Raw genomic sequence first — 12,878 nt, 5'->3', positions numbered from 1 at the left:
AGCTGCAGGGAAGCATCACCACCAGATGGGGGTCTGGGGGTAGGAGACAAGGATTGCTCTAAGGTGTTGCCAACCTGGGTTTTGTGTAGAAAGGATCTCAGGCTGGCTCTGCTTCTGTGCTTCTGAATCATCTCCTGGTTGTGTCACCAAGGTGCATTGTCCAGTGACTGCTGCTCTTCCTTCCAGAACCTTCATTCCACTAAATCCCAGTGGAATTCTGCATGGGAGCTTTCATTCAGACTGGTTTGTTTGCTGTCTTCCCAGTCCCAGCCTGAAGCCTGGGTTTAGAGGCAAACAGAACCTCCTCCATGAGGGCAAGATTGGGTTTTCTATATTTTCTATTCATGTGTGGTCCTCTCATTTCCCTGCTTCCCCACCTCTAATAGCTGTGGAGTTGCATTTATGGAGAAGTGGAATTTCCTTATCTTGTCTTGGATTTTTCATCTCCCCTTCGTGGGTGTACTGGCAGAACCAGTGTTCTGGATCTCCCTGCATCCCAACAACCATTGTTGCCCAGTGTTACAGATCTACTGCTTTGAGCCTTGGAAAAACAGAACCCATTCCTGGAAGAAGATGGAGGAATTGAAGCTGACAAAGGTAAGCCAGCCAGAACCCAGTCTTGAGCCCAAATGTACAAAGAATTTGCCAGATGGGTTTCCCTGTGCTCAAGGCATTGCAAAAGTAGATTTCTTGCCTTTGCTTATGCCCTTCCTGCCCAGCTTTTGGCAGAATGAGTAGTGTTTGTATTCCATGATGATGATGAAAGTATATTTCCTTCTTTTATGATTTTTTTATGACAATTTTGTCTTCTCAACAACATTAATTTATTCCAATATTTACAATTGTATCAACATGGTTCAGAGCTAAAACTTCTTTCTTGTGAAGTATGTTTACCACAACACCACACATGCATGTGTAGAAAATATTAAGTATCTCACAGGTTGCCCTGGCTCATTTCAGAACAATTCATAAGAAGCAAAAAATAAAGACAATACTATGAAGCACAGCAGAAGTTTGCAAAGTACCAGAGCTTTATTATTAGTCGAGGTTGGAGCATGTTGACAATCCTTAGACTGTGACACTGTGTTCTGATTAGAGCCTGGTGGAGACCATTGTTGGTGCTCTAGCACAAATGGACTGCTGCATGTGAGGTTTTGGCACATTATTTTTCTGTTAATTTATGACCCACATGTTGCAATGCTTGACTGTTCCAGCAAAACCTTGCCAGGCTTTATTAAAGGGGAGGGAATAGGTGTGGCAGGCACAAAGCTTTTACATTCTCAATATGTTATTGACCAGAGTGCTGTACAGGCTTTAATTTTTAGCTGTTTTTCTTTCCAACAAAACTCATTATTCCCCATAAAAGTTAAGCACAAGAGGATGTGTTGTTCTGAATTCTGTCAGCTCTTTAGTTTACCTACATCAAATTCTGATGTTTTCCAGTGTGCTGCAATTACTTATGCAGTACCTGAGCTGTAGTTCCTCATACCTGTTTCATTTCAAACACCAGTTTAAAAGACTGTACAGCAGCTGCAGTCATTGCTCCCACAAGGATAAGACTGATGTGTGCTGCTTTCCTTTTTCCCTTTTCAACTGAGTAAGTTCTCATGTTTTGCTACAAATCATTTTCTGATTTTTATTGGGGTTTGGAGTATTCACATTTCAGCCTTCTCTGTTTTGCAGGTTTCTTTGTCTTGGTTCCTTCACGTGAAGTCCCAGCACATGAATTGCTCCATTTAGATCCGTGAAAAACTGACAGCAAAGACCAAGCAAGCAGAGTAAACCAAGAGCATTCTGAGTTTGATGCCTGTAACTGTCTCCTGGTGGCAACTTTAAGGAAGATTTGATTCTTGTGGTCACAGGGAATGACAGTCCAGCCACAGGCATGTAATAAATGATGCTTAATAAATGGTTCCAAAAAGCTGCCTTTATGTGTTTGCTTTTGTGACTGCTCTATTAGACACCAAAAAATGCTAGGGGGAATCTCTAGATTTACTATTGGTTTTCCTCCAGTTTTCTGTGCTGAACAGGCTGGCTTTGAAATCTGGTGCTAACCAGAGGGAGAAATAGGGAGAGAATCTTCTGCTTCTCAAAATGCATGTCAGGGAGCCTTCCAGCCTCCTGTGAGCACAGCCTGTGATTTAAATAAATCCAGTCAATTTTAAATGGCAGAAAACAAGGGGAGAGGTAAGCAAGAGGTACCAAAATGTTTCTCCACTTGCACAGCACGAACCCCCTCCTGTTGTGACATTGTTTGCAGAGACACAGACTGGGAATTGAAATAGGATTGTGGACCAAGCTGAAGCATCACACAGTATTTCAAGCTGCTCCAACAAATTAACTATTTAACACTCTGCTAATGTTGTGCACACGCTTATTGCCTCCCAGCATGAAAATCAAGCAAATAATTGCAACAAGCCTCTGCCCAGTAGAAGTCACTGTAATATAATGAGAAACTTTGTCCTGTGAGTAAACAGAAGGAACAGGAAGCTGTTGGAAGCAGGTCGATGTTGCTTTAGATACAGGAAAAAAGATTCAGGAGTGCTCTGTCTCCGTGCCTTCAGCTCTGGGTGCAGTTCAAGCTGCTGTGGTGCTTGTTCTCAGTGGTAACATAGCAACTGGACCACACCCCCTCCTGCTGCAGGATGCTAAAGAGCCCTTGGAGCACTATCTGCTGTACTGCACGGGAACTGCATCACTTCTAATTACCACAGCACTGCCAGCTGAGAGGTTTTTACATCCCATGGAAGACAAGGAAATTCCTCGTTCTGTGACTAGTAATCCTGTTGTGTTTTCTTTCAATGTTTCTGTAGTAATCCTATTTTTATTGCAGAAGAGGACTATGTTGATTTTAAATCAATACCACAGTTGTATCTATCGGTGCATTTTGTCTCGTTTCAAAGTAAGTTGTTGATTAAAAATAAGCATTCATGGCCACCTGATGCTCTTCTTGTTTAGTGCTCCTGTATGGTGGTATAATGTTAATATTTTGGAAGAATACTCAAGGATTTGAGCATGTTTTTCTTCTCACTTAGACCTTGCAAATGACTGAAAAGCTTTCCCCACTCCTAACCTCTCTTCTGTTGTGCAACAAAAGAGCTTTCCTTTAAGCATCTTGGTTTCCAAGCACAAGGAATCGTCTCTGGGCATTACTGAACGTTTGACTTAAGGTGTGATGAATCCTCTTATGCAAAGTTGAATTTTTTGATGTATGCTGTAGATTAATGTTTAATTTACCTAAAATGAGTGTGGAATTAGTGTTGTTCAGAGTTTCTTTTTTTTAAAGCTGTTCTGTTCAGATCTTGGGTTTAAAATCTCTGAAGTTTGCATTGGATGTCACAGCCTGACTTGGTTTGTCAGGGCTGTTTCTTTTGCTGCCTGTCTTAGAAAGATGATGATTAGAACAGTACAAAAACCTTGTTCTGGCTTCATGACCTGCATGGGGGAAAGCTTTTTAAACAATCTGAAAACTTACTCACCGATTTCTTTAAATGTATTGGTTTCTTACTGTACTGACTTAGCAGTTGTTGTCATTGCACCTTGGTATCAATCTTGGGGAGGGACTGTTTTGGTGACATGTGGCACAACAGCCATTGCAAAATAATGGTAGTGGTGTTGCTGAACTTTTAGGTTGCCGTATTTCTTAGAATTTAAGAAATCCTAGTGTAGTTCAGAAAGCTTCTGCAGCTTCTTGTGACTTGAGTACAAAAATACCAATAGCCTCCCTAAGCCAGTATAAAACTCTGTTTGGAGCTGTGCATGTAATACAGTAAATCCATGGCAATATTGTGAAAACTATATCAAAATGCAAATCTACCGTTTTTTTAACTTGATAATGCTTATGCATCCCCTCCCCCTTTCTGTCTTTATAGGTCTACGAGGGCTAATCAATCTTGGGAACACATGTTTTATGAACTGTATTGTCCAGGCACTTACCCACACTCCACTGCTGCGAGATTTCTTCCTCTCCGACAGGCACAAATGTGAAATGCAAAGCCCCAGCTCATGTCTGGTCTGTGAAATGTCTACGCTCTTTCAGGAGGTGAGTGCTGTTTGCCACAAAGCATCACCTTGCCACAGATGCTGTTTCTTAACCCAAAAGGAATTGTGTTCTATTTGCAAATATAAAGGGAATGCAAGTCATGTTTCCCCTCAAAATGTAGTAAAACAAAGCAGTAAAGACTGAGACCTCGCTGTCAAAAATACCCAGCTGCTGAAAGGGAAACTAATGGCTTTTAAGTCCTATTGTGAAGTCACCCTTGTTTAGGCAAAGCTGGTCTTGGAAATAATTACAGTGCTGCCTGTTCTTCTGAGACTGATCTGGGAATCCTCAGTCGTAAAGCTGAATGTGTGCCTTAATTAAAGGTGCAAGTTGTAACTGGAAAATATGTCACGAGCTCTTTGGGTGATAATGGGAGTGAGACTAAAGCAGTAGTATACATCCTTGTGGTTTAAGGTACTGGATTATGTAGGTCTGTATGAATATTTTAAAGATCTCAATTTAGTGCTTGTTCACCAGCAGAAACATCTTTTCTGTCATCTCTTACGTGCAAACCCAGTAAGGGCCAGGAAGGAGGATAAAGAGAAGTGAATGTGTTGCTACAGTTTGTGTCTTCCCTGTACAAGCTGCACTTCTTTCCCTTTCCCACTCAGGAGCCTGGCTTTGCAGTGTGTCTTTTCTGTAGGTCTGGTTCATGCTGTGAGACGAGCACAGGCTTTTCCTTAATAAATAGTCCAAGAACTTTATTATCTGTCTTAATTCCACATCAGTGTTGTAAGGACTGTGGGTGGACATGGGCTCCTAGTTTTAAGATGTTTTTCAAAACAAACCCAGTTTTGTGCCTTTCCCTCAGTGGTAAATCTGCTTTCTTGGTAAGTAAAATAAAACCAACCAAAAAACCAGAAAGAGCTGTAGTGTATGTGCTGACGTGGAGCATTTAAAATTGCTGGAGATGTCTGTACATAGAGCAGGTTTTCTATGGATGTGTTGTCAGGGAAGTTCATTCTGACAGGGACCAACCTAAAATAGCTTTACCTTTATCTTGTGATTTTCAATTTGATTTTACTCTGGTGCCTTTTTCACCAGAGATTATTCTTTTTGGTCACTGCAGGTGAGTTAAACACATATAGAAGAAGGTAAAGCCCCCTTAGTTGTTCCAGTACAAAGTTGTTTTCTGCTTATGCTCAGGATTTCTGAGGATTTGCAACATTTCATTCTGCTTATCAATCATTAGCTGTATGTTACATTTCTTATTTTTTGTTCTATTTTTCAATTATTCTGAGTCTGTCAGGAAAGGGGGTGAAAACAAAAGGCAGGCAGACAAATAGGTAGCAGCTGTAGGATTATTGAAACCAGATGTGCAGTTAAGTGGGGAAATACCACAATGCCTAGATAAAAAAATCGGTCATGGTATAGAAATACCAGTTTCTGTACACTGTTAATAGAGAAACCTATTTGCTTATTTAAAAATAAGGAACTATTATATTCTTTATATCCTTTCATCAAATAGTGATATAAAGTCTCACGCTGCTGAACATCACCACACTCTATTTACACATGCATTTTTAAAAAAATCCCTTGGGAAAGGGGAAATGAGTGTTACATTACAGATTGAGAGGCTGCAGGAAAGATCAAGACTCTCTAGGTAATGATTTTTGTTTCCATTTTTGTGTGTGGAGCCCTGTTGATGGCTCAAGATGCTTTTTGCTCTACTGTGAGCATGGAACAAAGAACAGGCTGTTATCCAAAATGGGGCTTAAATGCAGCATTTGTGTTCCTGTGTTAGTTTCAATTGTAATCAAGTTTAATTTTATACACAACTTTGGGAAGCTCAGCCTTCATTTTCAAATAAAAATTCATGCCTACACTTTTATTAGTTCTATTAATTAAATGTTCTGCAACATGAGGATGTATGGATGAGGGAACAGCCATATCTGTGACACCAGACTGTGCAGACAGCAATAGTCCCTGTCCTTATTTCACATTAAATACTGCTGCCATGTGCTGTAGGAGGACACAGAAAGTGACTCAACCTCCTTGAAGTAAAACTGGAGCTTAATCCTAAGCAAAGCTGTTGGTCTGTAACCAACTTGGTATATTTTAACTCACAAGCAGTAAATACCTTGTTGTGCTTGTGGCTTTGTCAGCACCCATTGTACAGTTCTGTTCCCAGTGAGTTTTAATTTCTTTGTATTCAGAGTTAAAACAAAATCTTGCCATTATTGGAGCACACTGATTATGTTTCATGTCCCAGCTCTCTGCAGTGGTTGGAATGAAGATTCTGTCACTGCCTTTGCAGAGCTGAGGTCTGAGCAAAGCAAGGCAAACCAGGAGATTTCAGTGCTATGGTTGAGAATTCCTCTGTAATTGAATTACCAGGGAAACTTTGATTCAGGTTCTGTCTTGTTTCTACATAGCTTTCCCACCAGGATTAGCTGGTGTGGTTATCCCAAAGCATTTTACCCAAGGACAAACAATCAGGGCAAGGGTTAATTTCATCTCCCCTCCACCCTTCTTTTCTGAAGGTGTGATCTTAGGCAAATGGAATGCCAGGGGATCTGGTGAGTGCCTGAGTGGGAGCTCTCCAGGAGGAAAAGAGAGACTGTTTCGAACATTAAATAAAACTTACTATATATAAATAAGCCAGTTTTGCTCTTTTGCCTCTTAAACAGAAGTTACCCATCCCACTTTATTTCTTTTTCATGTAAGATCATGTAGTTACATAGGTTGAGTTGTTTCTCTGTGATAAATAGGAAGCTACAAAGTTCTTCCACCTTGAAGTAGGTTGGTGGTGAGTAATGCCTGTCAGATGGTTCTCAGTACTGAGGTGGTTTTTTCCTGGTAGCTTTTCTGGCAGACAAACCAAGCATTGAGATCTGTTTGTTTTAAAAATATCTGACTGCATCAATTAACATTCTCCTTTGTGCTACGTGAAACCCGTTTCTCAATAGAATCACGACATGACTTACACTGCATAAGAAAAGGAATGAAAAGGATTTGGGAGTAACAGATAGTGGTGAGCTGGACAGGGTGAAGATAGAACACCCAATCCGTTCATTGAGCCTTTTGGCTGAAAGAGTTGGTGCCCTCCTTTTTACCTACTGGTGTTTGTGTTGTAGTTTTGCTTCACTAGTGAAAATTAATTTCAGGATGGTCCACACCCTGAGGTTTATCTAAATCCTTTCCAGAATGACCACACAGGGAGGTAGGACTAGAAGATCTGTGTCTCATGTGCTCTGTGCCTGGAATAGTAGGAATGGGAGTAGAGCAGAATGCAGTGCATCCACTCAGGGATGGAAGGAACAAAACCTTCATTTTTCCCATCATTACTCGTCCCTGTGAGCCTAGCACAGCACACAGCAAAAGCATGGGAGGAGTTGAGAAGTGAGGACCAAGAGGGAAAAGGAGGAGATGATTTATGGCTTTGATATCTGAAGATGCTACTGTTGAAGTGACTTATGTATAAAATAAGTTACAATAATGGTACTAGAGGGGAGAAAAATGTAGTTAAGGCTCTTTACATAGACAAAGCTTGAATTTTGTCATGGAAAATAGAGTTGGTGCTGGTTTAGTAAAATTTGGTACTTTTCCCTGAAAGAAGTGAAGAACATAGAGAGTTCATGCAAGCAGAATGTATTTTGTGATTCTTTGAACCATTGTGCTTTGGGAAGCCTCCAGAAGGTGTTCTCTTGCATGTGCTCCATGTTTTGTCCAGCCTTTTCACCCATTGTAAATTGCCAGAAAATTTAAAGTCTTTACTGAGAACCAATTTCCAAGAGGAGTTTTTGAATCCTCAAGTTGAACTTGAACCTGGTACAGGATTTCTGCCTATAAACTCGTAATTACAAAGCTCAGAGACTGTTCAGCGGATACATGTGCAGGATAAATCAAATTTATCTGTTTATTCACATAATTGAGAAACTTCTGTGCATGTTTTTGGCAGGAGGAGGAGAAAGAAGTACAGATGTGTACCATGGGGTCTTGTTTTGTTTAAGACCTCATTGTTGCCTGTATATTTTTGCTAACAGAAATGCAAATTACAAAGCCTATAGTCTTCTAAATCCTCTATAGATTCTTTCTAGAATGCAACAGCAAGTGTTTCAAATGGAAAAACAAAATTACTTTTACTTGGGCTGTGTGTAAGAATGGAGGCTTTGAATCCTGGTTGGTTTGTTCCTTTCTCCCCCCCTCCCTTTTTTTTTTTCCTGGAATAGCAATTAAGCAGTGTATTACCCAGCACTTTGAAATTGTTCAAACTAGTTCTCTCCAGTATAAACAACTGATACTGCTGAATTGAAAACAAATTTAAACAAAAAAAAAAAGTTTAAATTATGTTTAGAACAGTTGTTTAACAGTTGTTTAACAGTGGTATTTTAAAGGTGACTTGCAAATACATCATTGTTTATATTTGCACACTTCAGTGAAAAGGTTGGAATAAAACTTTACATGGACTCTTTTCCTTTTTGTGGACTGGAACAGCTCTGATAGGCTGCTTTTCCCAGCAGCAAGGAAATGACAGAGATGGGATGGATGTTTTATACATTCCAGTTAAAATATTGTTATTGAATGTGCTCAGATTCTTTGTTTTATTTAATATTTATTTGAGCAGTGGAGCTTTTCCCCTACCCCACATTCTTACCAGACAGGTTTCTAGTTTTTTGTTTGATAATAGTTAATAATTTGAAATAGCTTCAAGTCAGATCCTTCTCATCCTACTGAGGCAGCAGAGAATGTAAAATCTGCTGGCAGGTCTTGTGTCTGCAGTGGAGTAATTACATGGAGTGCTGGTGGTTAAAATGACCGGAGAGCTCTGGGACTAATTGTAAGGAGTGACAGAACAGGGAAGTTTTATTGCTGCAGTTCCCTGAATTATGTTGAGCAGCAGCTGCATCAGCAGATTTCAATTACCACACTCCTGCTCCAGTCCCTCAGTGTCATCCTTGTTGGCATCAGAGTTAACTATTGATCTTTGTATTTATAGGAGCATTTTGTGGTGTTTGGCTGCAGAGGTGCAGCTTCTTGTTTGGGAAAAGCAGATCTTGGGAGGAAGAAATTTCTGTGGGAGGAAATACACTAAAATGATGTAGGAAACCCTACCAATATGAGGATTAGATAAAGATTGTGCTGCTTTTTGCCAACCTGTCCCTTAAAATACAGTGTTTTCTCTCAGGTTTGTAGCACGGTGCCTGTGCTTGGATTCACATAAAATGCTCAGAGACTGTGCAGGGAGAAACTCAGGGCTGGGGAAGGAAGCTCACTTTTCCAATAAGGATGAGAATTATATACTGCTGGGGATTTAAATCTTGTTTTTTGTTCTGTGTATTTGCCACTTACTGTCTTCTGTTTGGGAAGAATAACTGAAAAGAAACCACCATGGATTTGATAGGATCTTGGGAAAACATAATTGTGGTGTTGCAGGCAGCATTTACTGGCAGATACCTTTGCTGAAGGTGAGGGAAGGCAAAATGACTCACAAATGTTCACTTATGAAAAATAAAATGTTACTCTGTCAAGTGAATAAACTCTTCTGGGCCTTTTCTGACTCCTGTAGGGACACCACGAGCATCCCTGCTTTGCTTTTGGAACTGGTATCACTGTGCAGGGATAAAGGAAGGGCTGAACCTCAACCCCTGAGGGAAACACAGACCCTTAGCATGGGTGGTTTTTTGGCATGTTTTTTTGGGGTGGGTTGGTTGGGGTTTGTTTTTTTTGTTTGTTTGGGTTTTTTCATTTGGGACCTGACTTTTTTAATTTAAAAAGTTTCTGTGGGCAGTGTCCTCCTGCCCTGTGCTGATTTCCCTCCCCAGCTGTGTCACCTCTAGCAGCAGCAGCAGCAGTGTTTCACATAGGGCTGTGCTGACTGAATAATTCATCTATGCACTCTCTAATGTGCTTCTGGCAGAATCACCTGGGGCAGTTTTAGTTACTTTGGAGCCAGCTCATCAGATTTTGAGTGGAGCAGATGAAGGAGCAGATGCAGGAGCTGGTCCAGCACCAGATTCCCAGGCAAGGGACACCCTGCTGGAGTGGGGATGGCAGCTGGCTTTGGGGATCACTGACTGAATGGGGACCTTCAGCTCTGCAAACAGCTGGCTCAATAAAGTTCTTTTTAAAGCCTTTTACAGTGAAAGGCCAGCACTGGCATGAGGCTGCTGCCCTGCTTAGAAATTTTTCCATAAAATTGGAGTGCACAGCATTTGGATGCAGACTTGTCATGGGTCAGGGATTGGCTGACAGTCATCATCTAATATTCTCATATTCAGTGTTTGTTCTGATATGGGATGGGGCATTTCATTCATATAATTTGTGAATGAAATTGGTGATCCTTTTCAAATGCAGGATTTTTTTTTTCCTTTCTTTCCTCCCCAGGCTATTTTAATAAAAGCCAGTGGTATCAGTAAGCAAATTGTGAGTGATGTTTGTGTCTGCCCACCCCACTCCCTGCACCCCCACATTTTTCAGGCTAATCCATCACAAACTGATGGAATTTCAGGGGAGAAAACTGAGCTGCTCAGTTCTGAGATCACTTCTCCAGCAGCATGTGGCAAAAGCTGTCTCTCTCCTTTATTATTAAGGCCATCAGAATTAAACGGTTTAAATTGATTTGACTAATTGCGCTCATTTGACTTTTTAATAATGCAATGCACTGAGGCTGTGTAAGCTGTTAACAATCATGTCCTTCTCTTTGCTTTGAGCAGTTTTACTCTGGGCACCGATCTCCTCACATTCCATATAGGTTATTGCACCTGGTATGGACTCACGCACGGCATTTAGCAGGGTACGAGCAACAAGATGCACACGAGTTCCTCATTGCTGCATTAGATGTGCTACACAGACACTGCAAAGGTAAGGCTTGTCCTCAGGCTCCAGTCAACAAGGATTATTGCATCCAAAGCAGGTAGAACCATCTCATCTTAAGTCTAGTGCCAGTGCAGCACTCTTAGCAAATTCCTTTAAAAATGTTCGGTAGACTTAAAATATTTAGAAATAAATAAACCATTCCCACTGTCAAAAAGTACCAAGAGTTAGAAACAGATGAGCCTGTGCATTGGTTTGAATCACCATCATGATGTTCTCTTATTGGTTGTGAGTCACTGTCTTTTCTTTTAAATTGCCTCTTTACTTCTATTTATACTTTCAGTAGTTAGAACTCTTACTCAGTGTGTCGTGGGACTGATGAAAATAAGATAGGGGAGAGGTTATGTCTTAATACTATTATTCTGCTTAAATGTGATTCTACTGTATTTCTGATACCAAATTGCTTACAGAAATGTGAGTAAGAAAGAGCAATGGGTGGCTGTGGTACCTTGATTTAGTCTGTATAGAACAATACATAATTGTACAATACAATAAAAATGTTCGGTGTAATGCTTTTTGATATGAAGTATCTAAGTCTTGATTTTGTAATATCAAATAAAATTATGTATTTTCTGTTTGTTAGCTGAACTCAAGCTGAACTGAAAATTTCCCAGTCTTGCCAATGTTTGCTCTAGCTTGATTCACTTGGTGCAGCAGTGCAATTTTTACTATTACTCCAAGGGAAAAGTAGAAGAGCTGATACTAACAGAACAAACAAAAAGTCCTTGGTTATCAAAAAGAAGATTTAAGCACTCAACTTTGCTCAAATGCTCTTAGGAAAAGCACTTAGGGTTTAGTTTTTTGGCTTATCAGAGGACTATCAAAGGGAAGGCTGCCACTGCTTCTCTGAACCATTGTGAATCTTGCTTTTATCTCTGAGGTAGCCCTGCATGGCAGCAGATGGACTTGTTCACATCCATAATTGTTGCCTCCAAAAGAATCTTCTCCAAAAAAAGTATTGCTAAGGACAGGAGTACACAAGAGAAGTTCCTTTGTAGTTATTAATGTCTGTCATTGGACAACCACTAACTGGATTTCAATAATCCAAATTAAACTGGTGTGGAAGTCCAGTAGGGAACAAAATCTACCCAAATATTGACTTCTTAAGACTGAATAAATTCAGCTGCAAACAGAAGCACTTCTTTGTTCATGTTAAATTTCTGAACCATTGATCTAACAAATCTTGACGTTTTTTTCATCATCTCTGATATAAGATAATGCTTATATTTCTTCTACACATGCTCATTAATTAATGAAGCAGTAGTTGTGTCTCAGAATTGTAAAGAGAAAAACTTGCAACAGTAAAGGTCCTTGAGCTCTTCTCAAACTGATAAAGAATCTGAAAAGACTTAAGAAAAAAAAAAAGTGGTTTGACTTTAAATGAAGAATCTTGACATCTCTGCTGCCAGGTTTTCAAATTTCTGTTTTTGAAGAAATAGAGAGGCTTTTATTAAATCATAGTAAATAATCTATACCACATCAAGGTAATTTAAAAGAGGTGGTTGAGCAGTTGTGTGGGAACCAAACAAGTTAATCTAAAGCAGAATTTCAAGTATAGTCATGCAAAACCACATTTGGAATGAACTAGTTTTCAGTATAATGAGAAAGTTTTCCCACTTGTGTATCCACAAAGACACACTTGCATGTGAAGTGTGCAGATGTAAAAATATTATTACTAATAGTGAGAATATGTCCTACAGCTACAGTAAGCAAATAATACCTCCCCTGCCAATATTAAATATTTATTTTAATGAACGAAAAAAGCTTTTAAAGCTTCCAGTCAATAGTAATGAAGTTTTACAATTAACACACAGTGAAATAAAATAAAGTCATGGGGGAAATTCTGCTCTAGTTTTTGGACATTATTCATGATCACCAAGGCTTCAGGCACCAAAGTAAATGAAAGTGTTCCTTCTGTATAAATATCCAGAGATGTTTGTTTGGCTGCCATTAGTCATTTATCCCTTTTCCATTCTGTGTACTCAGCTGTCTAGGAAGTGTCCTAATGCAAGTGAAGACA

The 12,878-nt window shown here is 39.8% G+C and overlaps 1 protein-coding gene across 1 annotated transcript in view; it reads left to right on the top strand.

Annotated features, from left to right (window-relative positions):
* USP22 (ubiquitin specific peptidase 22) overlaps positions 1-12,878 on the top strand; it is a 90,014-nt gene that overhangs the window by 61,203 nt on the left and 15,933 nt on the right. The window contains exons 6-7 of the mRNA XM_041462531.1: positions 3,873-4,042; positions 10,699-10,846. Coding sequence (XP_041318465.1) covers positions 3,873-4,042; positions 10,699-10,846 — 318 coding nt within the window. The remainder of the gene's footprint in view (positions 1-3,872; positions 4,043-10,698; positions 10,847-12,878) is intronic.

The sequence above is a fragment of the Pyrgilauda ruficollis genome, unplaced genomic scaffold, assembly GCF_017590135.1.
Source record: "Pyrgilauda ruficollis isolate IOZ18807 unplaced genomic scaffold, ASM1759013v1 scaffold16, whole genome shotgun sequence".
NCBI lineage: Eukaryota > Metazoa > Chordata > Aves > Passeriformes > Passeridae > Pyrgilauda > Pyrgilauda ruficollis.
Note: the sequence above shows the minus strand (reverse complement) of the source record. Positions and strands in the feature narration are given on the sequence as shown.